General features: G+C 39.5%; 4 protein-coding genes across 5 annotated transcripts; 1 reads left to right on the plus strand and 3 right to left on the minus strand.

Moving 5' to 3' along the window:
- Positions 1–17: 17 nt before the first annotated feature.
- On the minus strand, positions 18–7,394 carry LOC131466388 (ATP-dependent RNA helicase DHX15). Its single transcript, XM_058639575.1, has 14 exons — positions 7,229–7,394; positions 5,515–5,857; positions 5,234–5,427; positions 4,968–5,127; positions 4,431–4,649; positions 4,160–4,327; positions 3,942–4,028; positions 3,647–3,796; positions 3,445–3,553; positions 3,151–3,342; positions 2,120–2,242; positions 1,314–1,504; positions 558–727; positions 18–460 (listed from the first exon to the last, which is right to left on the minus strand). The coding sequence occupies exons 1-14, from the start codon at positions 7,291–7,293 to the stop codon at positions 343–345; spliced, it is 2,289 nt and encodes a 762-aa protein (XP_058495558.1). The 5' UTR covers positions 7,294–7,394; the 3' UTR covers positions 18–342.
- Positions 7,395–9,536: 2,142 nt separating this feature from the next.
- On the plus strand, positions 9,537–11,819 carry LOC131467148 (extracellular superoxide dismutase [Cu-Zn]-like). The gene is made up of 2 exons (XM_058640887.1): positions 9,537–9,613; positions 10,311–11,819. The coding sequence occupies exons 1-2, from the start codon at positions 9,591–9,593 to the stop codon at positions 10,930–10,932; spliced, it is 645 nt and encodes a 214-aa protein (XP_058496870.1). The 5' UTR covers positions 9,537–9,590; the 3' UTR covers positions 10,933–11,819.
- LOC131467146 (coiled-coil domain-containing protein 149-like) lies at positions 11,403–20,517 on the minus strand. 2 transcript variants are annotated; one of them, XM_058640884.1, is made up of 13 exons: positions 20,307–20,517; positions 18,675–18,836; positions 18,230–18,268; positions 17,902–18,009; positions 17,607–17,723; positions 15,725–15,897; positions 15,465–15,537; positions 15,283–15,367; positions 14,555–14,702; positions 14,384–14,460; positions 14,239–14,271; positions 13,998–14,063; positions 11,403–13,422 (listed from the first exon to the last, which is right to left on the minus strand). In XM_058640884.1, exons 1-13 carry the CDS (start codon positions 20,355–20,357, stop codon positions 12,896–12,898), a joined length of 1,659 nt encoding a protein of 552 aa, XP_058496867.1. In that variant the 5' UTR covers positions 20,358–20,517; the 3' UTR covers positions 11,403–12,895. The 2 variants fall into 2 exon arrangements, with proteins under 2 accessions (XP_058496867.1, XP_058496868.1); XM_058640885.1 differs by lacking the exon at positions 14,239–14,271.
- Positions 20,518–21,109: 592 nt separating this feature from the next.
- On the minus strand, positions 21,110–26,128 carry LOC131467147 (leucine-rich repeat LGI family member 2-like). Its single transcript, XM_058640886.1, has 8 exons — positions 25,801–26,128; positions 25,576–25,647; positions 25,291–25,362; positions 25,023–25,094; positions 24,835–24,906; positions 24,150–24,319; positions 23,687–23,851; positions 21,110–22,951 (listed from the first exon to the last, which is right to left on the minus strand). The coding sequence occupies exons 1-8, from the start codon at positions 25,977–25,979 to the stop codon at positions 22,116–22,118; spliced, it is 1,638 nt and encodes a 545-aa protein (XP_058496869.1). The 5' UTR covers positions 25,980–26,128; the 3' UTR covers positions 21,110–22,115.
- Between the last annotated feature and the right edge of the window lie 426 nt (positions 26,129–26,554).

Genomic DNA, 26,554 nt, shown 5'->3' on the forward strand with positions numbered 1-26,554 from the left:
CGATATGTACACAGATGTTAAGTCAAAGCTCCTTTATTAAAGAAACAAAGCAAGCACAATCTGTTTTTAATGACTCGGCAATCCCTTGAAGGAAAGTCAACCACATCTAAATGACATGATTTTGATATTCCTTCTGAAATCTTTGTAGTCAGGTCTAATACTTGCTGCTGATATTTAATCTGACATTACACTTAGATACAGAACAAACATTGATGGGGAAAAACAAAAGAAAAGGAAAAAAAAAAATCAAAATATAAAAATCAAAATGCCAAATTTTAGCATACAATGGTACAGAAAGATCTAAAACTATAGTATGCAACTGATTTCCAGGACACGCATTGTTCAGTACTGAGAATATTCCTTAGTATCCAATTTGGCAACGATTCGCTCCAGCTGTCTTTTAGCTTCACATTGTGGGAAGTTACCCATTTCATAGTACTGGGGAGCGATCTTCACCAGCCTGTCAACAAAGAAAGAAGACCACATTTAACCTTAGTGACAACACCAGACTGCATCAAGTTTATCAAACTATTCTCCGAAAATCTCAGCAAACGTACCACTCTGGCTTGATGTCTGTGCAAGTGCGGATGTAGTTCTTGGTGGTGAGGACAAACTCGTTGTAGAGCACCCATTCAGGCTTGTGGTCCAGCACAGTAGACGGGTGCAGCTGGACCACTTGGTTGTCTTTCACCGTGAGGTAATGACCTGTGCGCTCCAGATGAGCCACCTGCAGAACAAGAGAAGATTATTTAAAAACAAAACAACAACATACAGACAGATACCTCAACAAGTTAACAAACTTAAAACTATGTCCCCTGTTAAGCACTGATAATACATTAACAGTTGTGTGGTGCATAAGTATATGAATGTACTTGCATGTAACTGTAAGACTCATCAGCAATAACCTTTCTTGTTTTCTGTTTTGTTCATGCGTATTTCAATGTTTGCTGAGAGTTTCGGGAGGAAATTTTGTTATGCTTGCATAATGACAATAAAGAATCTTGAATCTTGAATCTGAAGGCTGGTCTATGACCAGATTGAATGATAGTATACTAAAACTACTTTAGTTTTCAGTTCTGACTAATGAAACATGTTACTAATGTAGTTAACTAACATTTTTAAAAATGTATTTTAAGTCAAACTTCATTCTTCAATACAAAATGTTCTTCTATTGATCTTTTTAACTGAAACTACCATTTTAGTAATAACTCATTACAAACTGCAGCAAAGAAAATGTGTAATACATAAAACATAATTGCGGCTTCACAGTGTTGCTAGTCGTGCCCCGTCAGCTTGCGCCTGCATGTGTTCACCTGCATGAAGAAGCCGGTGCAGAGCGCCCGGCGGATGTTGATGTAGTAATCTCTGCTGGTGAACTCTGTGCTCCGACGGGGCAGGCTGAATCGGTCCATGATCCTCGACAGCTGTTGCCGCACGTTGTCAGCAGACATCAGTGAACGGTAGTTGACAAAGTTGTCATAGCACCACTGGTTAGATTCATGGTCTAGAGAAAAAAAAAGGACCATATTTAAGAAATATTTTTATTCAGACATGTTTAATTAGGTGTCGGCTCTTCACAGTTTCTAGTGGGAATGAAAAATATTTTTATTTTTTCATTTCACACAAACTAGCAAATGAATGTTGGTTTTTCTGTTTGTGAGGCCATAAAAGACAATAAAATGCAGCTTTAAGGCCTCTGCACACAAATACTTTGCAAATCTGTGACAGAATTTGAGCAATATTGATTTGGTGATGTGTTGTTGATAATCTAACGTGACAATGATTCCAATAAGCAAATGTGCACAGCCGATTGACAGACTGGGGCAGTGAAATGTCAAAGTTTAATGTTGAACCAATCCACCTGTCCTTGTTTCTGTTGTCTGTCTTTTTATGAAGTAAAATGCCTGATGCCACCATCTCATCATCACTAGATGTTGGCTCCACCTGCTTCCCATGATGCAGTTTGTTTCCCAGTCCTCATAATAGAGAGGTTATGTCAAATTCAGGTCACCGTTGATGTGCAAAGATATTTAATGTTAATCAATGCAAAGATTTCAGTCAGCATTTTAAAAAGAGATACAAAAGATTAATACAGTGCAGACTAGTGACTGGTGCTCACTTTGTTTGAAGGCATGGTAGACGTTGAGCAGCGTCAAGTGGTCTCCGTCAATGTGAGCAAACCTCATCTTGGACTCGTCAGCTGCCTTCTTAGCCTCCGTGGGGCGGACAAAACACTGTGGGACTAAACAAGGTTGGTATGGGCCCCAACAAAGCCGCCCATAGAGATGAGTCAAACATTCACAGAAAAAGGGGAGCAAAGCCTATGATGCTAGGGCACTGGACACTGCGTTGGGACAGGGCAGGACCACAAGCTCTATCAAATGGGACTGGAGCCTTTTCTCATGGTCATTCCCAACTGTATTGGCTATTAGCTCGTAGAGAGGGGTGTCATTTAACCACATCTGTAAAACAAGAGTTTTCACACAACTACAAAGCATTAGGGACATCAACAATAATAACTTCTCTGGTTTTGAAACACAAAAGTCTTAAGTCTTTAAAGCGCAAATAACATGTTCAGGCCTCACATGTTAACTATATAAACTGAGATTATAATCATAATGTGCTATTTCAGTGAAAACTAAATTCATGAAATGTGACGAATTAGGTGGTGCCTGCCCTATCCACTTACTTCGACACCTCTATCTGTATTCAGTAAATATACTGTGGGTGTTACGACCATAATCTTAAATGTTAAACTTTAAAAAATGAATGAAATTCACTACTTTTCATTATCTATATTTTGTTATAAAACTACTATTTCTTTTATTTCTGCGTTTCTAACATCATATCAGTACATTCAAAACATACTGACCGAAGTGCCGATCAAAATTTGATGGAATTTAAACAACCTCATCTTACGCTATACTTTTAGATTTCGATATATATATCACGATATAAATCAAATCAACATTTCAGTCAAGCTAAAGCCTAGGTCTGTGGTTATTAGTGTTCTAACAAACAGCGCACACAAACTAAATTCAAGGTGGGACACTTCATTTCAACACCAACAGTGAATGGTAGTGTTTCGAAGTCACAAGAGACAGAGCCTACAGAAGGCAAGGGGGATGTCAGCCCAGTCCTGGGCATTACCTGACAACATGGCAGTAATGGAAAGGATCTCATTAGAGCAGTTAAACTCGCAGCTGGCAATGACCATCTTAGCCAGCTGGGGGTCCAGGGGAAACTCCGCCATCATGGAGCCTAGCTCCGTCAGGTCACCATCATCATTGAGAGCAGCGAGGTAATTCAGCAGTTCCAGGGCCCTCATTAATGTTTCAGGAGCTGTGGTTCAGAGGAGGAGGACAAACATTAAAGTCAGGTGGTCATTACTAACCATTGGAGACTTTTGGATGTTTTCAAATTCTTTCAAATGCTCTGCCTCACCTGGGGGATCCATGAAATCAAAATGCACCAGGTCGTCAATACCAAGCTTTTTCAGCTGCAGCACAACAGATCCCAGGTTGGATCGAAGAATCTCTGGATATGTGTTATCCTGCAGAGAATTAAACATTGTTCAGTGTGACTGATAACACAAGTGTGAGAAGTTTTTATCCTCACACCTTGTCATGTAACCATGGTCTCTTGCCTGCATCTCTGTTTTGTAGGCCTTCTCTGTGTAGAGGCGGAAACATTTTCCTGGACGTGTTCTGCCAGCTCGTCCCGCCCTCTGCTGGGCAGAAGCTTTACTGATGGCGGTGACAAGCAAAGACTCAACTCGGATACGAGGATTGTAGACCTGGAGGCACAGTAAACAAATGCTCATGTAAAATAGTCAAACAGAGATGTGCAGCTTTTTCCATCTTCACTAAAATAAACAAGGACAGCAGACGACAAAACTTCAGCACAAAAAACTAAGATAGCATGAGACAATATCTGCCCACCTTCTGTTTAGCAAATCCAGGATCAATGACGAACACCACACCATCAATTGTTAGAGAGGTTTCAGCAATGTTTGTTGACACGACGACCTAAGAAAAAAAACATGAGTATTATTATTATTATAATAATAATAATATTAACAACAGGCCTTGATTCGTTGGGTTTAAAATATTGTTTAACATTCAGCTGAAATGTACATTTTCTGCCATTTACAATATACCTTTCTTCCTATTGCACCATTGGGCTTCCTCGGGGGAGGCGGCTCGAAGATCCTTTGCTGCTGCTGTGGTGGCAGCGTGGAATACAGTGGAATGATTTTAATGTCTCCAACGTCAGGTCCAAGGTCATCAACCTCACGCTTGATTCGCTTGCAGGCCTCGTCAATTTCCTGAAAAGAGGTTAAGCTTTTATTTTGCTGTTCAAGATACTGAAAGACACACCAATGACAACACTGTTCACTGTGCTGGTACTATCAGATCTACAGTTCTTACCTCTTGACCGGTGAGGAAGAGGAGGCAGTCACCCTCCTCTTCCTCACACATATGAATCTGAATGACAGTACGGATTGCTGCCTCAAGGTAATCTCGCTCTGGTTCAGGGGTGTAGAAGATCTCCACAGGGTGCGTACGCCCAGGAATAGTCAGCAGGGGACAGTTGTCGAAGTAAACCTGGAACTTTCCAGCATCTAGCGTGGCACTCATGACAATCACCTGTCCATGAAGGAAACATTAACTGTTCATTTTCTTGTTTAAATACTTGTTTAAATGATCATTATTCATGATTATTTAAATGTAATATTAATGAGATAATGTGACAATCATAGGTGTATTCCTTCCTGTCTGTGAAATAAATTACGGATTTCCAACATTATCATGAAAACAAAGTGATTAACTGCAACGAGACAAATTGCACTGAATTTCTTCTTTTATCAATCTTAAATTGAAGCATGTGACAGTAATGAGGTATAACACTCATAAAGACAAGGGGCTAACAAATTATTAATTCTTATTTTATTTAAACATGAGTACCTTCAGATCCGCTCTTTGACGCACCACCTCCTTGAGAACTCCCATCAGGATATCTGTGGCCAAAGTTCGCTCGTGGGCCTCATCCAAAATGATCACACCATATCGCTCCAGCAGTGGGTCATTCATAGCCTCTCTTAATAACATACCATCTGTCATGTACCTAAAGAACAAAGAGACATGAATTGTCATTTATGACATTCTGGATTAAAACAAGAACACTGATTGTAAAAAGTCGTTAGTGACATCAACAGCTCTTCATCACTTACTTCAATATAGTCTTGGCAGAGCTACAGTCCTCAAATCGGATAGAGTAACCGACTTCCTGTCCGAGCATCACGTCCATTTCGTCTGCCACTCTTTGAGCCACACTCATGGCTGCCACTCTTCTGGGCTGAGTACAGGCCACTGCTCGTTTAGGACCAGGCAAACCTCTCACCATGTCCACGCACCACTGAGGGATCTGGAGATTAAAGCACAGGTTTAAAGGCTTTTAGCATGCACTATATAGTTTTTTAGTGTTAAGTAATAAACACACAAGATTTCAGACCTGTGTCGTTTTTCCAGAGCCAGTTTCTCCGACAAGGACAAAGCTCTGGTGACGTGTAATGATGTCGCTGAAGCTCTCCTTGTACTCCCACACAGGAAGCTGTAACCTCTTTTTCAGGATCTCATAAAAACGTGGTGTGTGCGGTAAATTGGTAAACGGATTAATCTGCTGGTGCACCGCCATCTGTTTGAGGGGTTGTATGCCCACTGCAGCTGCCATGCTGTTAGAGGGCACGCTAGAAGGCTTCAGGTCTCTGTCCCGGTCTCTGTCCCTGTCACGATCCCTATCTCGATCCCTGTCCCTGGAGCGGTCCTCGCGGTCTCTGTCACGATCTCGGTCTCTTCTGTAAACAAAGGAGTAGTAAATTGTTAGGAACATTCCCCTGGAAGAAGAATTAAAATGAAGCTTTTGGTGTCGTCAAATGAGTGTCAAGTATCAGCAGAAACTAAGCTGCATTTGAGTCATGTGGGTTAAAAAGCACAGATAAAAAAGATTTCCATATGGATATGTTGTATATACTGATGTAAAGAGTTTACATACTTATAGCTTCATCAGATCTTGTAGAAAATCTGTTCCTGGATGTGTTGACTTTTGTTTACATGCCAGACATCAACACAACATGATTTTACAACTGATACTAGATTGTGAAAGTTGCGAGTAATATAATAACCAGTTAGTTAAGATAATAATTTTTATCACTGATTATATAAACTGATAAAAACATGGGAGTATCAGCCATTATTATGACCATAATCCTATTTATTTATATATTTAGCTATATTTGAATTAAATAAGACATCACCTTCAAACAGATATTAAGACGTTGACCAAACAAATGTTTAACTGAAGGATAAATACACATTTATGCCCAGGCTGTCCTACAATAATAGCCAGGTGTCTTTAACAGCATTTTAATGATTAACATGCTGTAATTATTCGTCCTAATCCTAGTCTCATTCGTAGTGAAAAATTATCTGACGTTGTCATTGTTTCTCCACTAAATCTCAACAGGAAAACAGGGGGGAACTTTAATACAATAAGGACAGCCCAACTACAATCAGATTCATATTCTGAAGCTAGTTGTGTCCTCCGTCTCTTACTTTCAAAGTGTTTTCAAGTAACTTCTTATGACAAGAATGTTAATGGTTACTGTGAAAGAAATGTTTTCTCAGTTGTAAATAGAGTCAGGCATAAAAGATATTGGTGGCAAATGAATCATCAATATAAATCACTGGTTTTGCTAACTGTTGTTAGCTAACATGCTAGAACACTATTTGTAATCTGATAAATGAATTTATGACAGTATCAAAACGCATGCGTTCTGATCTCAAACGTAGTTTACTCATCATCTGCTTATTTTGGTCGGTTTAACTCAATTTATAAAGGCTAGGTGAGACTGTTAGCATCACGCTACATGAAGGTTAGCCGCAGACACACACATAAACACGTGCCTCTGTGTTTAAACGAACGTCGATGCTACGTCTGTTTGCGTAAGTCGTGCCCAGCGGCTACTTATATTTACTTAAACGGGATAGCATGTACCAGAGAGCGACTGATGTGCCGTTAGGAAGCAGTGTCTCGGAAACTGAACATTCTGGAGCAGCAAACTTTCAGTTTTTTACATTCACGATTAGCCAAAGTATTAGCATCAGCTAACAGTCTGCTAGCACCGGGGCGGTAAAAGCTGATCTGTGAACTGAGGAGCTCGACCTACCCATCAGACCTCTTCTTACTGGTGGAGTGATCGTCGCCTAAATCCAAGCGATGTCTTTTGGACATCTTCGCAGATGAGGATTATCGTCAATCTATCAAAACGTATACAATTCCGCCGGGCGATATGGAACTACCCGATCTGTACCGGAAACTCGGTTGACTAACGTGCGGATACTTCCTGTTACCGCTCATGTTTTACGACAGTTGTGGGATGACTACTGAAACGAAAGATAACATAAAAACATTGAAGTTACAATATACGTGATATATATATATATATATATATATATATATATATATATACATACATGTATATATATGTATATATATATATATATATATATACATATATGTGTGTGTGTGTGTGTGTATACATAAGTTATCAGATATTGTTCATCATACCTGATGTGTAGTTTTATTAAAAGCTGCCATAATAAAAAAGGTATTATTACCTTTTTGCGATGGACTGGCGACCTGTCCAGGGTGTACCCTGCCTTTCACCCTTTATGTCAGCACCCATGCAACCATCACATTGAGGATAAATGTGTATATATACTTACTTTACAGGAAGTATATATAGCCTAAGTCTTATTTTGAAGGCCAAGGTGAAAGGAAGCAGGTGATGAGTAAGATAAATTGACGTGATTCTTCGTCTAATAACTTTCGACACATGATGCAGTCCACAGTTTAAATGAATATTTATATTTAAACCGTTCATCACATGGTTGGTGTAGCAGTTAGCACTGTTGTAGACCCGGGTTTACGTAAGAAGGGCTTTTCTGCCTTGTCACATTCCAAAAACATTCAAACATTTATTGGACACTAAATTAACCATGAGAGTGAATGTTTGTTTGTCTCTGTGTGGCCCTGCGATGGACTGGCGACCTGTCCAGGGTGTACCCTGCCTTTCACCCTTTATGTCAGCACCCATGCAACCATCACATTGAGGATAAAGTGGAAGACGATAAATGAATGATCCTTCTAGTTCCTTGTTAATATTGTGAAGGGGTCTTAATGTCATTTTCAACCACTTTAACCTCCACATGAGGGCCGCAGGAAAAATTGGAGCCCAGTCCCAGTTGACATAGAGTGAAAGGCAGGGTATATCGACAGTCCATTGCAGGGCCTACATACCTATGGTCAATTTAGTGTCCAATTAACCTATATAGTTGTATGTACACCTCTGCAACACTGCATGGACAAGTGCCTTTGGAGTGGCAGACTGTGGTGGTTACCACCTTCAAGAAACAGGGCCAGAGGGTGTGCTCCATTTACAGGGGATCACACTCCTTAGCCTCCCTGGGAAGGTCTATGGCAGGCTACTGCAGAGGAGAGTCCAGCTGTAATTCGAATCTCGGATTCTGGAGGAACACTGGACCAGCTGTATACCCTTGTGAGAGTGTTTGAGGGAGCATGGGAGTTTGCCCATCTGGAGAAGGCTTATGACTGTGTCCCTCGAGGTATCATTTCTTGGGTGCTCTAAGAGTATGGCGGGGAAGGCTCCCCACTACAGGCTGAGGCCATCCAATCTCTGTACTGTCGCATTGCCAGCAGTAAGTCAAACTCCACCAAGGCTGCATTTTGTCATTGGTTCTGCTCAAACATTCGGTGACCTTAGGATTCTGGCCAGGATGAGAATCAGCACCTCTAAATCGGAGGCCATGGTTGTCAGCCAGGAAAGGGTAGAGTGCCCAGGTGCTTTAGGTCAAGGTGTAGTCCCTGCCCCAAGTAGAGGGGTTTAAGTATCTTGGAATCTTGTTCACAAGGTAGGGGAGATGGACAGACTGATTGGGTCAGCATCAGCAGTACTGCGGTCGCTGTGCTGGTCTGTTGTGGTGAAGAGAGAGCTAAACCACAAGGCAAACCGATCAATCTACTGTATGTTTCCAACCCTCATCTATGGTCATGAGCTGTGGGTAATGACCGAAAGAACGAGATAGTGGATAAACCAGTGGAAATGTGTTTTCTAAGCAGGGTGGTTGGGCTTAGCCTTAGAGATAAAGTTTGGTTGGCTGGTTCATCCAAGGAGCCTCCACATCTTGTTTTTGCTGCACATAACCACTCGCTTACACCACTAAAATGAAAGATAAACAGATCCTAAAAAGAACTGTTGTAAGCTAATATAAAAATGTGTATTTGTCTTAAAAGAATAACTACTAAAGTGAAAGATATTATATAAAGATATTTATAAGAATAACTAGTACTAACATGGGCTGACATGGGTCCATGTCCTATGTGGAGATCAGCTGCTCCACCCTAAGCAGGCCACGCCTCCTCACACTCTTACATAAGACCTTTACGAAACATATTGAGTACAAAAACCCAGATCAAGCAAACACATTCAGATCCTCTGCTAGTTTTCAATGCAGACCATGCGTTTACACAGGTAAGTTGAGTTTGCACACTTATGTGAACTTTGGTCTCTATTTTGTGTGTCTATAACAGTGTGTGTGTGTGTGTGTGTGTGTGTGTGTTGGAGGGGTGGGGGGTTGTTTTTCTGTTTTGTGCATCAGTTTTAAATGTCTATGTCAAAATGAACAGGAAAGGTATGTTACATGCACTGTAGGACACATTATTCTTTGTGACAACAGGATGCAGGACTGACAAGTAACAGCTATTTACCCACTGATGACATTTTACTGGAGGACATGTTCTTCTTTTTGCTGAAATTCTTAGGCAAATATTTATTTTAATGGACATTTAATAAAGTGACTATTATTGTTAAAAAGGATTTTTTTATATGGAAATACATTTTCTACTTTATTATATGTATTTTCGTTGCATGATATGAAGACTTTATAAAACCCAACAATATAAATATTTACAGTTACACTATATGGATAGTCAGCTGTTCCTAAAACATATTGATGCTTTAATAGTGTTCTAACACATTCTAACTAATTCTAATGAAAAGGTTTCTGATATTTATGTAGGCCTACATTTTTCTGATAATATGTTACAATTAAATAAAACAGGACATTTTAAATGTTTTCATCATGTTTTTGTAAGTGAACCCAAAAACATGTTTGTTTCTTTGTTTGTTTTGATCTTATAAACTGTACTGGTATTCTACATTTTTTCAGGTCAATGTGCTTACTGGAAGCTGCCACTCTGATTCTGCTGGCAGGATGTTATCAGCATATCTCAGCTGACAGTGTTATGTTTGCTCCACAAGAGGTCTCCCTGCACAATAATACTCTGTATGCAGCCTGCAGAATGAGACCCAGCTCCTTACTCGCCGAGGGTTTGCCCAGTGTGTATGGCCATGTGCTTTTTAAGCAGGATTACCCTCATGGAAAGCTCAACATTCTTTTCTGGTTTAAAGGCCTCCCCACAGAGGGGGACCCAGAGCCCAGAGCAGTGCACATCCATCAGTATGGGGATCTGAGCCTGGGGTGTGACTCCACTGGTGGCCACTACAATCCCCATACTGTTGAGCATCCAAACCACCCAGGAGACTTTGGGAACTTTAGGCCCGAGCAAGGAAAAATCAGGACATTAATAGAGTCGGAAGCAACACTGTTTGAAGGGATGTCTGTGATTGGAAGAGCCGTGGTGCTCCATGAGAAGATAGATGACCTAGGACTGGGTGGAGATGCTGGCAGCCTGCTGAATGGAAACGCAGGCCGGAGGCTTAGCTGTTGTGTCATTGGGATTTCCTCCCCCCGTCTCTGGGATATGTATTACAAGCAGTACACTAGCTGAGGATAAAGTAGTCAAAGTAACCAAAAATGCCGCCAAATTACGTACAGATATTGTCTTTGCATTCATTCACGATGTCAAATCTTGATTAATATTTTTATTGCTATAAGATGTAGGGCTGAACAAGTTGGAAGAAAATTTCAGAATTCAAATTAGGTATTTGCAATAATCAAGTGTCCATATTTACTGTGTTATTAGTAGAAGATTTGCATGAATATGGCTCATTCTCTGTGAGCGTTTCTCCTGCAATTACATTCTATATCTGATTGTTTTCGCCTTTAATCACAAAGACATACATTATATTCAAAGGTTCTGTGCACACAGGTGGAAAACAACACTGAAACATGGGACAGTTGAACTTGAGTCCATGTTCGAGATTTGAGTAACCTAAACCATTTGACACCAACATTTGTATATATGACATCCTGATCAGACACAGTCTATCTCATTATATGTCATACTTGAGACACAAATTACAGTTGTAAATGATTTATTTTACAGAAATAAATCCACATTATTCACACTAAACATTTGTAGAATATATACATATGGCTCTATGTAACTTAGATGTATTTTTCCGTTACCTGGGTGTAAAAGACAAATGTCCTGTTAATATTTTCTTAACTAAAATCTATTTGTGCAGGGTTGACCTAAAGCAAATATTTGTCGTCGAGAGAAACCGGCAAAGCAGCAAATGTGGTCTACTTTTATCATTATAATATTATGTCATGCATCACTTTATATAAGATGTTATTGTGCTTCAGTGATAAAAATATATACTATATGTTATAATCTACCAACAACAAATGAATTATTCAACTGGAAATGTGTTTTATTGTGTTGATTATATGTTGAAAGAAACCAAATAAAATTGCTGGTTGTTAACAACAGTTTGATGTGTGTTTGTTAAGGTGGTTCATTTCCAAACAACTCTCATTTCAGTAGCAGCAGTTTCTTTTCCCTCTTTAGTTTTAAAGACAAGATCCAAGTGGAAAACAATCATGAATCAGCATCCAACTGGGAAATTAAGCAGTCATTTTGCAAACACTGACAGTTTAGCCTCTTAAGAAAATGATATTTTATGATGAAATGCTGGAAAATTCTCACTCTGTTACAAGCATTGCTTCATCAGACACACCATAGTCCTTGTTTGCCATTTGTCATGGACACAACTCTCTTCACTTCTGATATACTCAGCTCCCACCTCTGTGGCAACATCAGTAAACAAGAAAAACTATTCTTTTTGTTTTGCTTTGGCTTTCAGAGATCTGACCTCAGTCCAGTAACCTTTGGGTTAAACTGAGACACAAACCTAGTCCAAAGTCACTAATCCTCAGGCTGAATGGCTCTTGGGAGAAATCCCAGAAGAGTCACAGCAGCACATTAATGTCCCAGAAGATTAGAATGACATGTTCCACAATCACACCTGATCTTCAAATACTGTACTGTCAGCTTTGTAGTACAAACATGGGCATAACACAATATTGGTGTACATATGTCCATTAACACTTAAAATGCCACAATGGTAATGGTAGAAAATAAATCCTGTATCCACCCCTTAGTCAGATATGATCTCAAATGTCACCTCCTTGGTGGAGGTCAGAATAATAATCCATTACAGTGGGATTTGTTTCAGGTGTGAGTCATTATAAGGTTACCTTGACATACGTGTAATACAACAAAATACTTTGTTATAGTGTCACTGTTACTGTTTTTTCATGTGATGGACACATTTTCTTTACACATTTCTTGGATTTACAGTGTTAAACAGAGTAATCTATCATCAGAGTTCATGCAGTGGACACTAAAACACAACAACAGTGTCTTAATCTTAGCACCTACAAATTAATTGTCACTTCCCAGATTATTTTGTGTTGTTATACTATAAATGCATCTCTTGTAATTATTACGTCTTGTTTAATTTTCTCCTGATGCTCCGCCACATGAGGATGGCTCCTGGAAAGCATCAGATTTCCTCACTAACGCAAACATTCATCTGCTGGTTTGCTTGGACGTCGTCTTGCTGATCTTGAGCTTCAGTAGAAACAGCAGTGGACGAATCAGCACGTGTGATTTCCTCTGTAATAATAAAATCTGTCTCCACAGTTTCACCCTCTCCCTGGCATTGTTGTGACTCGTCCCCTCTTCCTTCTGTAGGGAGCGAGTTGTCTAATGTGAAGTGGTGAACGTCTGGCTGAAGCTGCATGTTCACCTCTGTCACAGTGGGAGGGGAATCACTTAGATTGTCCTCTTCTTTTGTCAAAGCAGTTAGATCTTCTGCGATGTTTGTGATGTGTAGCTTCTCTGCTTGAGAGCTTGTTGGCCCGTCGTCAACCGACTCGTGTGCAGGATTCTGTGGGGAATTCTCCAAATTGGATGACGCTGGTGCCATTTGCTGAGATTCTGATGGAACTAGTTTTTCAACCTTTTGATTTTGAGGAGAACCTGAGGAGCTCTGCTGCTCGGCATGTACGTTTTCAGCTCCTTTGTCAGCTGTAAGACATTCAGGGAATGTTAGTGTTATGTGGAGATGGCTAAAGACAGATGGGCCCTTTCAGACCTCGTCTTATCTGTCGTCTAAGTGTTCAGCTATCAGGGATTGAAAGCTGTGAGCGTCACTGCTGTCAATCCCTGAGGTTTCAACACGCGAGTCCAGATTAATTTGGTTGAATGGAAGTCTCTGGGAAAATTAGGCTACTTCTCATTTCATTTATAGCATAAATAAACATTCTCGTAAGGAGTTAATGATCTCAATCGTGCGTTTCAGGTCTCCTTCAATAGCACATGATGTCAGTTTTGTAAATTAGGCTCCCATTTCGAGGAAAGCAGAACTCAAAGTACAGTGCGTATGAGTGCATGAGAGTGTGATGCTTCTACACTTACAGCACATTTGGAAAACATCAACATGCCACAGATCACAAACTCTGGAGGATTTAAAACAGGAGTTCACTTGGTTCACCAGCTATACTGAGGATTCTTCTACTTGTGATTCGATCACAGGAGAGATATAGATAATACCAGGTCTGAACAGGGCCATAGAGCTACAGTATAGTATACAGTATATTCACCTTCCTGTCCAGGAGAATCCGGTGACTCAGTCTGCGGCAGGTTCAGGACGATGGTGTCCTTCCCTCCTGTATGACAAAAGTTTACAGGTAAACTTAAACATTTGTCGCCTGTATACAACAAATTCAAACTGCTGGACAGGACTGGACATAGATGAGTCAAATGAATTCAAGCAGATGAGACATGAGGGAAGATGATGAGGTTCACAGGTGGAAAGGTAGATATTATAGAGGAACATACTACCATTAAGTCCCAGAGACACATTATAAGTCAGGCCTTCAGGTAGCCAGAAGCAGAAGGATAGAGAAAACCATAAGACAGAGAAGTTATTGAACAGGATATGCCTGATTATTTAGGTGTTTCAAAATGTTGAGTTACGTATATCCACCTGGCAGACTCCATAATCCAGACATCTCTAGTGTTTTTAGTTTCTTCTCCAGCTCTGCTACTCGATTTCCAAGAATCCTGATAAAGCAAACAGTATCCAAGTTATTTATCTATAATTAAGGCCCTAAAAAAGAATGTATACCATCAGATTATCAGGGATAAATGTGAGTACTTGTTGATTTGCCGCTGGTGCTGAATCACCATGTTCTTCTCATGGATTGTTTCCAGCAGAGCAGTGGCCAGAGACTTCAGGTCTGAGATGGACTGAGGAGTCACTGGCAAACTGCAGCCATTTTCTTCAGAGAGCAGCAACTCCTTCACTGCACACACACACACACACACACACACACACACACAGTCTGGATTTCAGAGGACATTACATTGACATGTATTCATTTCCTGGAGACTCTAACCTTCACCATAACTACTACTGGCCTAACCTTAACCTAACTACAGAACATGTTTTCACTTTAAAATTAAATAAATTACGTTATGGAGACTTGCTTTTGGACAAGTCCACATAATGTGATTGTATGAAGTCTCCACAACATGAGTAATACCTGGAACACACACACACACACACAATCAGTGACAGCTGAGGTAGCCTACTTCAGTGCAATGCCTCATTCAGATCTGTAATTTATATACGTCCTCAGTGATCCAGTCACATACGAACAGATTTATGTAAAACTGGGTGCTGATTGGTGTAAAAAAAAAATGTGACTGATTGAATGTGTTTTTTGTGATCAGATTTCAAGATGCAAACAGGACACGCTGGGAATGTTCAGACCTGCTGTACGCAGGTGATTAGATCACTCAGGTCAGATGTTATTGCCAGGTCTGAAATGTTGTGGTTTTTTTTGCACAGCATGCACACAGAGGTGTGATGTTCCATCTGACCTTGTTTAGCAGAGAGAACCCCAGTGAGAGCACTACTGTTGGCTTTGCCGCAGATTGTAGAGGTCTTCCTGCACTCCAGGGCACTCTGAAATCATCGACAAGGGTCACTGAGCATGAGTTTTTTCTGTTTCTGACAATTAAAATAACTTTCTTTGGCATGGTTCTGTTAAAAATGTAGCCACCTTGTACTTCACCAGATTTGTTTTGAGCAGGTTGACCTCCTGCTGCAGCTGGGTGAGGCGTTCATGCAAATACCTGGAAGGAATATTTAGATCAAAAAGTCAATACTCGGAAATCGTAAATACTCATTTGCTCTGACATCAGTGTATTCACACAGTGATGATTCAGCAACATCCAAATATACACCACTTCTGTCATAACTAATAAAATAGCATGTAAATATTAAAATACTGCATGAATATAAAGTAAAACGGGAACAAACCTGTTCTCCATGCAGAGTGCGTCTATGTCCAGAAACTGAATCTCATCATTTCCCACAATGTGGTTCATTTCCACATTAAGCCGATGAGCCTTCTGCTGAAACACATCTCGCTCTGCCCGAACATCCTGAAGCTCATCTGTGAGCGACTTCACACTGTGCTCCAGCACTTCATTCTATAGCAACACAAAACAAACTATGTAACTAACAACATCAGCCAGAATTGTATCTGTTTTTAATTATTACTTTATTTATTCATATCTGATTTCACACAAACTGTGTGTATCCTGTTCTTGTATCCCATTGATGCCTCTAAGAATTGTCATCTGACACACAGTCCCTCAATTGCCATAATGGATGTTGAACAGTTAAAGGGATCGAGACTTTACATCATTAACGACTAATTTATAGCAATAATAAGAGGTCTACAAAACGGTTGTGAAACCCAATATGATGTATGGCTTGGAGCCAGTAATACAGGAAGTGGAACTGGAGGCGTCAGAGCTGAAGATGCTGAGATCTTCACAGGGAGTGACCAGGATGGACAGGATTAGAAATGAGCATATTTGAGGAAGAGTGCAGGTGGAAGCGTTTGGAGATAAAGTAAGAGAGGCAAGGTTGTGGTGGTCTGGTCACGTGCAGAGGAGGGAGCGTGATTATATCGGACAAAGGTGGTTGAAGATGGAGCTGCTGGGCAGGAGGAAAAGGGGAACACCACAGAGAAGGTTCATGGATGTTGTGAAGAAGGACATGAGGACATTTGGTGTAACAGGAGAGGAGACAAGAGGGAGAAGCCGAAAGAAGTAGAAAATGATGAAAATGTCTTTACGCGATAAGCCTGCAGCAAAAAGTGTCCATATTTACTGTGTTATTAGTAGAAGATTTGCATGAATAAGGCTCATTCTCTGTGAGCGTTTCTCCTGCAATTACATTCTATATCTGATTGTTTTCGCCTTTAATCACAAAGACATACATTATATTCAAAGGTTCTGTGCACACAGGTGGAAAACAACACTGAAACATGGGACAGTTGAACTTGAGTCCATGTTCGAGATTTGAGTGACCTAAACCATTTGACACCAACATTTGTATATATGACATCCTGATCTCAGTATATGTCATATGTGAGACTCAAATTACAGTTGTAAATGATTTATTTACAGAAATAAATCCACATTATTCACACTAAACATTTGTAGAATATATACATATGGCTCTATGTAACTTAGATGTATTTTTCCGTTTCCAGGGTGTAAAAGACAAATGTCCGGTTAATATTTTCTTAACTAAAATCTATTTGTGCAGGGTTGACCTAAAGCAAATATTCGCCTTAGGAGAGAAACCGGCAAAGCAGCAAATGTGGTCTACTTTTATTATTATAATATTATGTCATGCATCACTTTATATAAGATGTTATTGTGCTTCAGTGATAAAAATATATACTATATGTTATACTCTACCAAAAAAAATGAAATATTTAACTGGAAATGAAAATGTCTTTACGCGATAAGCCTGCAGCAAAAAGACATGCAGAGGTAAATTAGTCACTGAATTAACTGTAGGTGTGAGTGTTAGAGTGAACGGTTGTTTGTCTCTATGTGGCCCTGTGATGGACTGTTGACCTGTCCATGATGTACCCTGCCATTTGCCCTACGTCAGCTGGGATTGGCTCCAGTGAACCTCTGACCTTCATGTGGAGGATAAAGCCATAGACAATGGATGGATCGATGGATGTAACTTAATTCTGTTGAAGCTGTAGTGAACAGGATCACGAGAAAAAATGTTGATTGCTTAGCGTCTGGATTCATAAAAAAGTAAAGTTGTTGTTTCTGAAAATTTCTGAACTGTTGTTCAGTGATCTCAAAATATTAGACTCAGTCGTCACCTGTTCTCTGGCTCTTTCTAACTGTTGGACCAGATCCTCTCGCTCATGTGCAGGAAAGTGTCGAGTCCCAACCTCTTCGTCTCCAAGCCTCTGTTTGGTGATGGTCATTCTGAGCAGCTGCAGGACAGAAAGATCGGTGATTCTGCTATTATTTGGTCTTTATTGATTTGCTCTCTTTGATGCTAACACCTTAATGACTGGTCAATTATGCTACTGATACACTCAAGAATAAAAACACACTGAGTGAAATTAACTTAAATTATAACCTTATTTAATTTATAATAAAAATGTGTACCTTGTTATCACCCTGAGCCTCCACCAGTCGTTGTTTCAGCTCCTTCGCCTCCTCGGAATATTGATGATTTTTTTCTTTGGAGTCTCTCAATAGCTGGGCTAGATTCACCTGAACAACATGGATTCACATTAGATGCAGCACTCAGGCATCATTCTGCTACTGAAGATTCAAATATCCAAGGAGGCAGTGCATCGTAAAAAGGCAAAGCTGCTCAGGGCAGAAATATGAGGGTTCAAAACTGTATTTTAGTCTAAAAAATACAACAAGTTATTGACCCACATGTGACCAAGCCCCAGTAATGCACAATATATGTAAAAAAGTCACTTACTTGATTTCTTTTCTCAGGAGGAAGAGAGAGATCTCCGTCCTGTTAGTTGTTAAAACAAAGGAAAATGTTCAATAATCAATGTTCAATAACCCTAACCTTTGTATTCAAAACTATTATTTAAAAAAAAAAAAAAAAACACTTAGAATTTTAACATATTGCTCTGAGGGCTTTACGTCACATTTGTGAAATTAATAAGCATAATTTTCAAATTTTTAAAACCAAAATTAACTGGTTTCTTCCCCTTTTCACTCATTAGCAAATAATGGTCTTTATTTATATGACATTTGTTGCGATAATTATTAATATAATGGTTTAAAAATCTGTAAATCTTTTTGGCTACATCACTGTGCCCACGTTAATATCACATGTTTGAAATTGACTCGTGGATAATGAACGAGGACAACTTTTATTCTCCACAATTCTGGAGCTCATGAAGAAGTCTTACAATAAGCTCTCTGTACTTCTTCTTGAGCCCTTGGTGCCGCTCACGCAGCTGATTGGCCATCAGCTGGTACTGATCTCGCTCCTGCTGGCATGTATCAAGCTCCTTTGACAGAATCAACAAAGCTTCTGTCTTGCTCTCCAGTTTCTGCTTGCAAATAACGAACTACGGGAAGAAACAAATGTGTTCAGGTTAATACTAATTGATCTCTGATTAGTTGGGCAGTTCTTAAGTGTATATAAAGCAACAGCCAATATGAAAATCAAAACATAGCACATTAAATATGAGTTAGAATACAGTATATGAACAGCTATAGGAAAGGAATGGCATGATTAGAATAAATATATCTTCTTCTCATGGGATATCACACATTTACAAGGCTCATGGCGCCATCGACATATTCACCAAGGAAAGTATCAATTATACGCATCAGAATCTGGAACTATATATTATTATTAAAGAATATTTCATGTGACATGAAAATGTTGTCTAGCTGGCCAACATTCAGCCTGAGTGATCTTCCAAGATCTCATGATTTATCATTATCATATTTTGACAACACTATCAGACCTGACTGGGGGAGCGTTTGTGTGTATACAGAGGCAGAACAGGCCAACCTTTTTGCAGCCTCCTTGCTTTGCTGGCACAATGCTGCTACTGCCTCTGTCTGTCTTGACAGAAAACAAATCACTTCCTGTGTGCAGCACGGGAATGACTCCGGGGCAACACAAGATCTAACAACACTATACTGAAAAATATGGAGAGAATTGAGAGAATTAGACCACCACCCAAAGCCACAGCTGCCCTAATTAACAGCACTGGTAATTATCAAAAAAAAAATAGTAAAGCACATTATTTTTTTCTTGATTAAGATGTAAAATTATAGTTATTTAATTACATTCCTGAACGGAACAATTAGTTTTAAAGTTTAAATGTTATGCAATATTTATTTCTGAGAAGAAGCCCAGTGAGCCGGCTCAAATTTGAGTAGAAAAAGGTGAATTCAGTTTGTTATTTGCCAAATAAATAACAATTTTTAGTTCTTTAAAGAATATTTATGTTTTCTCGTTTTCATGGCAGGTGGTCTAAAAATATGTTCTGAATATTTAATATAATGTAATAAAAATCAATATTCGAATAAAAAATATTTAATGTTCAATTCAAATAAAATTAAGATGAATGATTTGTAAAAAAAAAAAAAAAAAATCTAGACCATATTTTCACAATAATATCGCGAATCCCAATTATTTGGTTCAGGTTAATCATTTGCAGTTGTACCTGTCATCTACTACAACATTTGAATATATATATTTAGTTGCTTTTACCAACAATACAACTGTGCATAAGTGTTGTATATTATCTTTAATAACCCATTAAATAAAACAAATAATTAACTTTACTTAAAATCCTGAGTTCTGCATGTACAAGGAAAAGGGGAGTAAAAGGAAGTGTTTTTTTTTTTTCTTTCCCCATGGAGTGAGACAAACTACTGAGATTTAATCCAGTTTGCTCAGATTAACGTGGACTAGGCGTTCATACAGGTTATGAGTCACAGATAATATGATGACAAAACGACATCACAGTCATTTGTTGTTAATATGAAGGTGAGTGAGTGAGTGTTTGCTCACGTCTCACCTCATTGATCAGACTCTGCCAGTCACCCTCGCTCCTTCTGCACGGATCCATCTCACTCCGCGTTACACGATACACACAAATAATAACAATACAAATAAATACACAGCGTGAAAGAGACGCGAGGTGTGTTTCAGGTCACACGCATCACCGTTGTGTTTGGGCGGCGTTCAGTGACATTTTGCATCAAAACGGATTAAGAGATCGGGCAACGCGACTGCATCACTTCCGCCTGTTACGACGTCACGGAGGCATCGCGATGCATTTAGGGAGCCTCGGAAAACTGAGAAGCGGTTTAGCTGGATTTTATATTTAGAGAGAATGACCTTCTGTTTTACTGTGATAACGTGATCATTTGACACAAACCCATGTTTCACGCCTTTTAACTTGTTTTAGTTGTTTTGTAGAGGCATTTTACACCTTTTATTTATTCTGTCTTTATGTATAACACTGTTTAACAATTTGGTCCACTGTGGTTGTTTTAAAGTGCTTTGTGAATAAAGTTGGGTCAGATTGAAAGAATTGGATGTAATGGCATAAAATCATCATTAACATGTATGTCCTATCAGATGCAAAATAAAATACAATTATTAATTATATAATGTATTAAAACCAATTGTTATTCTAATAAATATTGAATTTCCAATTAAAATAAAATTAGGTTGATTTTCTTTCTTCTTCTTCAATTTCAGGTTTGGCTGACAATGAAACAAAGAAATTCCTCCATCATTAAGGTCACAGGTTTGGTCATGGAGCTTAGACTAAACAAACACACCTCTTTTACACATGGCATTAATTGTATTTATTTATTCCAGACTTAATACACCATATTACTTATGTCTGAGTACACAGCTTTTTCAGCTTCCAGCTTCCAAAAAAAATTCTTCTTGCATTCTACATCTCTTTTCTTGATTCCATTTCCACCCCTAGTTCAAAATTTAGCATCAGTTTTTCAGAGAACAGCAATCCCACTGCTAAACTCATACGGTCATACAATAGTCTTCTGATTGTAGTAACACTTGGTATCATACATTTTGCATAGGAGTAAATTAATTTCACTCTGCTCATGGAGTATCTTGTTACTAATATTGTGAACCTCCACTCAAGCTCAGATTATTTCACCAATACTGCTGTACTTCTGTTAAAACCTTTGTGTCATGCAGATTTCAGTCAGCAGGCAGAGCAGTTACTGTGAAGGCTTCATCATCTCTACCGGCTGCTCGGTAAGAGGAAGCTCTTGACAATTCACAGATTATTAAGCATTCTATGGCAACAGACCTGGTGGCTGTGGTAGGGTTAGACAAATGTCACACAAACCAAAAATCTGTCTTTTGTTCAGTCCTGCATGTGGTGCATTGTAATCGATCAAATAGTCACAATTTCAGGTCAGCTGTTAAATTAGCAAAAACCTAACAAGTGTACCATAAGTAATCATATTTATAATAAACATGAGAGTCACTCTGGGTACTAGTATTGTGAGGGGGAATCAGATTATAATCTAAGGCAGCTATAGCAGAATGGACACTGCCTGGCTCACCCATTGTTTGATTGACAGAATTGCGATAAAAGCCAGCACCTCTTAATGCGATATCTAGTATTCCATAAAGTTATGTTCATGCTGTTAACATTGCAAACATAGCCTCGGTTTTAGAAACCTGCCAAAAAATGTTAGTCTCAAACCAAGAAAGATATATCTCGCTGCATGAGGAAGATAATACAGCATTTGAGACTCTTTGAGACTTTGTAGCATACACAGAAGTATTGATCTGAGAGACCAACTCTTTATGTCATTAGTGATGATTTTGATTGGCACTACAAGCTTAAATCTACCATGATATGCTCAAACACCATTGATTTGCCCTTGAAGCTTGAGGAGAAGATGAAATTCCTCCGCTCATTAGTCACTACTGTGAAGGACCGAGGTGACTGCACATAAATGTCCTTGAACTTGTGGAAGGTTTTGGTCTCTACATCCCAGAGGTAGATCTGTGTGAAAGAGTAATCACTGCCAAGAGCAAGGTAGTGTCTGTCTTTGAAGGAGAAAGGCTGCAGGATCATTGCTCCTCGAGATGGCAGAGCCTGCACCTCAGTGAACACCTTATTGGTCCATTTAAGGACTTTGGAGTCACCAATGTAGCAGGTCATGGCCAGATATAACTCACCTTCCTCCCGGAAAGCTTTTACAGCCACCACATCATCAACATGTGGAACTTCACCATGAAGTATGAACTTCTGGGAACTTTTGTTCCACAGGTAAATGACAGGTGACTGAGATCGACTGGCTAAGATGAGGTAGGACTTCCCGTCCACCTGGACAAACTCGGCATCAGTGTCCCGAAACCATTCATGGAGAAACTGGTAGGAGTGAAAGCCGGTTTCGTTGCGGTCTGGTTGGTCGCTCCATTTGTACAGAGTCGACAGTCCTGCCTTGGAGCTGTCCACAATCACAAAATACCAATCACCGTCCATCTGGAAGACCTCAATGTCATTTGGCTTTGAGATGTTGAAGACTTCAATAGTTTGAAACTTGGTGAACTTGTTTTGTTGATCATCAAACTTGTAGATGTGGGAGCCACCAAAGAGCTGGGTGACGATTATCAAAACATGGTTGTCGATCAGGACTGACTTGCATCCAACAACAGACTTCCCTGTGAGGAAAAACAGTCATAAGTGTTAAAATAGCACAGAAAATGACATTACATGACATACACATTTGGTACAAATAAAATACAATTTGGTGGTCAATGGGAGGAGTTTTTAGTTTGGATTTTAAATGTTGGAGAGAATCAGTGTTCTAAATTCAGAGCTCTGAAAGGTATGGAGGTCCAAGGTTGTGGATGGCTTTGATAGTGAGGAGCAATATTTTTTTAATTGATGCATTGTGCGATGGTGAGCCAGTGGAGCTGCTGTAGGACGTTTATGGAGGGTTTTTTGAGGGAGACCAGGCAGAAATGAGTTACAGACAGTTGATATTACGAAGGTGGATCGGGTAACATTATTAATATGGGATGTGAAAGCAAGCTTGCTGTCAAGGATGACACCCACACTCTTTACCTGAGGGGAGGGGGAGATGGAAGAGTTATTGATGGACGATATGGCCATGGGGGAGATGGTTAATAATAAAGAGCAGGGGGCCCAGGACAGAGCCCTGGGGCACACCTGTGGTAACAGGGAATGGATTGGATGTGAATGATTTTGAAATGATGGTAATTATCAATTTCTTTAATAGAAAAACATCAAATTCAAGAATGTGTAAGTTCATCTTTAGGACAACACTCACTTGCTTACATTTATTTAAACAACTGGGACCTTTACAACCATATAACCATGAGCATATAGCAAGTTGATCTTTTATGTAATGGTCAGGGTGGGTTTGGTCAAACCTGTGATGTTATCGAACTTTCTGAAATTCATTTCAACGTGATCCCACTCCATGACCACACAGCTGTTGGTGTTTGGGGCTGCCATCGCCACATAGATGTCCTCTTTGAAGGAGAAGATGTCTGCAGACATGGACTGAATAGGAATGGACTGATGACGCACAAAGTCTGTGAGAGGCAAACAAAAACACAAACTGTCCGTGTGCTGACAGGAGGAAATAAACAACAATAATTCAGTTTTTTCCTACTAAGATCAATGACATTATAATATCACCCAATACTGTCACATTTGCTCTTTTATGCACATGTGAGAAAATGATATACTGTACATGTTTGTCAGCAGCCTGTTTTGAGAGTGCATGGTAGCATCCTGTTTAATTATTCAACACTTATCGATTTCTTTCTTTCTTTCTTTCTTTCTTTCTTCCTTCATAACCACAGTCGATGGTGTGCTTGTCAGATTTACCTGTGGAGATACACTTGCCCGGTGGAATAGGAAGGTCACTGAGCCGCTTGCCCTTCATGTCACTGGGAGCTTCGCAGTAAACATCTGACACTGTAGCGTTTGTGTTTTTCAGCCACATCATCAGCCACTTGTTCTCACAACTGCACTGGAAAGAGTTGCCTCGTAGATCCCTGATACAAGGCAAATAAACATACACATTTTTAGCAACAATATTATGTCAATTTGATTATCTGTGGGGTTTAACGCAGCCAAGTACAAAGTACAAACACACACACAGTGATTTCTCTGACTTCCGAGGACATTACATTGACTTCCAACATTTCCTGGAAGCTTAATCTAACACTAATGTTATAATTTACAACGGGGACTTGTTTTTTCGTCCCATTAAAGAAGACAAGTCCACATAATGTGACTGTAAACAGATTTAGGTCCTCACAACATGTGTAATACCTGGAACAAACACAGGTTTGCACAGCTTTTTTTCTTAGGATGCCGATAAAATAAAGCCTTATTTCTAACCTTAATGCCTAGACACAATTTTTATCCCTTAACTTAACCAGTTCCTCGAAAATGACATGTCTGTGCCAGAAAAGGTCCTAGAGGTAATAAATATAAGTGCACACACACACACACACACACACACACACACATATACACACTGCTGATGGCACAAATGCTTACTCACAGTTCCAGTAACGAGTCCAAGTCAAAAAAAAGATCTCTTGGCAGAAACCTCATCTTGTTATTGGCGAGGGAGCTGAGAGGTAAGACAAGAAAAAAAAAGGACACTACTCTCATTGCTTTGCAACATTACATGTGTAATAGTATACTACTTTTTTTTCTCAGTGGTCAAGAGAACAATAACACACTTACAGATGAGTCAAATCCCGTAAACCACGCAAGGCGTTCTTGGTGATTGTCTCAATCTTGTTTCCTTCAATGAATCTGTTCAGAGAGTGATAATCTGTGGTTTATCTTCATGAACAGGCAGAGAGATTACGCTGTGTCATGTACACGTTTGTTGATGTATTTGTATGGCAGTTATCTGACACGCTGGATGGTTTTGGTCTTGTATTTACTGCACACATGTCATTTCACATGTAACAGGAGGAAAGCAGCATGTTTGCCGAATAATACTCACAAGTACTCCAGATGTGGAAGACCAGAGAAAGCATCATCTTTTATTGTGGACAATGAATTTGAATTTAGAAGTCTGTAAGGAAAAACAAACCTCAATCAATACCTAATTAAAAAAAAAAAATAATAATAATAATTTGTTCCTCTCTACAGCCACAGACAGAAAAAGTTTATCACTGATAATGAATCTACTGTTTTGTTCCTATGTGTTGCCCCCCCGTAACAACAAGATGTTAATCACTGTTAACTAATTAATTAATGGTGGTTTCAAATGACAAGCTGCACTTACAAGAGCTGAAGAGAAGGCATCAGTGAGAACATCCCCTCTGTGAGTTCAGGGATAGATCCATTGACCATACTCCTGCACAAAAACACAGACTAAGTCTAACTTAGGTATTGGGACAGTTCTGTACCGGACACATTTACAGTACATACACTATCTCTACAGAGCAACACTGAAAAACTCCTTTAAAACAAAAATCATTAGACTGAATAAATAAAAGTAATTACTCACAGTGAGTTGATCTCATTCGGTATAGTCCTCGGGACGTGTGAAGTGCCGACGCAGATGATGGTCTCCTTGGAGCAGGCACATCCTGAAGGACATTTGAAATTCCTTTTGGGTTCGACTGCAACACAAATACACAGAAGCGCAAAAACCACCTGGAGCATCAGCCTGGTAGATACAGGCATGTTGGTTTCTGATGGAAACAGTAGATGGAGAGTGATGCTGCAGCTAATTTAATCTGCAAGGGGCGACATCAGTAATGCAGCAGCAAGAGAAGCAAGAGCAGCAAGAGCAGCAGCAGCAGCAGCAGGACTGTGGTGGATGAAAACTCCTGACACAGGCTGACACTGGCTGCAGCGCCACACAAGGCTGCTTCATCGTCTACAATAAGAGAATTGCAGTGGTAGATTTTGAAGGATATACATACAACCTCATGTGACTGTAACAAAAAACATACAGAAATGTATCACAGTAACCATATGATATGATACTGCACACAGTACACTCAGTCTCTATGTGAAATTTATTAATTTTTTTCTTCTTTTTAAAACTTTGGTTATGATGTTGATGTTTAAAACCTAAAAAACTGTTTCCAACATGTTTTAATAAACTATCAGTGATTCCCTTCTGATCAGTTTAGGTCGTCATGCTGATTCATGTTCTGTTTAGAAAACACTCACAGCAGCAAACAACAAACAGTGGTGCAGTGGTGAGTAACTGCAGTTCCCATAGTTTGCCACTAGAGGGAAGCTACTGATAA

Source organism: Solea solea, chromosome 10, assembly GCF_958295425.1.
Source record: "Solea solea chromosome 10, fSolSol10.1, whole genome shotgun sequence".
Classification (NCBI taxonomy): domain Eukaryota; kingdom Metazoa; phylum Chordata; class Actinopteri; order Pleuronectiformes; family Soleidae; genus Solea; species Solea solea.

Excerpts from the sequence above, each read along its gene's own strand:
- LOC131466388 (XM_058639575.1), bottom strand. The coding sequence starts at position 7,293 with ATGTCCAAAAGACATCGCTTGGATTTAGGCGACGATCACTCCACCAGT. Across the intron at positions 5,428-5,514 it reads GCTCTGGAAAAACGACACAG|ATCCCTCAGTGGTGCGTGGA; the intron begins GTCTGAAATCTT and ends TTTAATCTCCAG. Across the intron at positions 4,650-4,967 it reads GTCAAAGAGCGGATCTGAAG|GTGATTGTCATGAGTGCCAC; the intron begins GTACTCATGTTT and ends CTTCATGGACAG.
- LOC131467148 (XM_058640887.1), top strand. The coding sequence starts at position 9,591 with ATGCAGACCATGCGTTTACACAG. Across the intron at positions 9,614-10,310 it reads CAGACCATGCGTTTACACAG|GTCAATGTGCTTACTGGAAG; the intron begins GTAAGTTGAGTT and ends ACATTTTTTCAG.
- LOC131467146 (XM_058640884.1), bottom strand. The coding sequence starts at position 20,357 with ATGGATCCGTGCAGAAGGAGCGAGGGTGACTGGCAGAGTCTGATCAAT. Across the intron at positions 15,898-17,606 it reads TAGAAAGAGCCAGAGAACAG|AATGAAGTGCTGGAGCACAG; the intron begins GTGACGACTGAG and ends GTGTTGCTATAG. Across the intron at positions 14,703-15,282 it reads GGTTCTCTCTGCTAAACAAG|TGAAGGAGTTGCTGCTCTCT; the intron begins GTCAGATGGAAC and ends GTGTGTGTGCAG.
- LOC131467147 (XM_058640886.1), bottom strand. The coding sequence starts at position 25,979 with ATGCCTGTATCTACCAGGCTGATGCTCCAGGTGGTTTTTGCGCTTCTG. Across the intron at positions 25,648-25,800 it reads CCGAATGAGATCAACTCACT|GAGTATGGTCAATGGATCTA; the intron begins GTGAGTAATTAC and ends GTTTTTGTGCAG. Across the intron at positions 25,363-25,575 it reads ATGCCTTCTCTTCAGCTCTT|ACTTCTAAATTCAAATTCAT; the intron begins GTAAGTGCAGCT and ends TTTTCCTTACAG.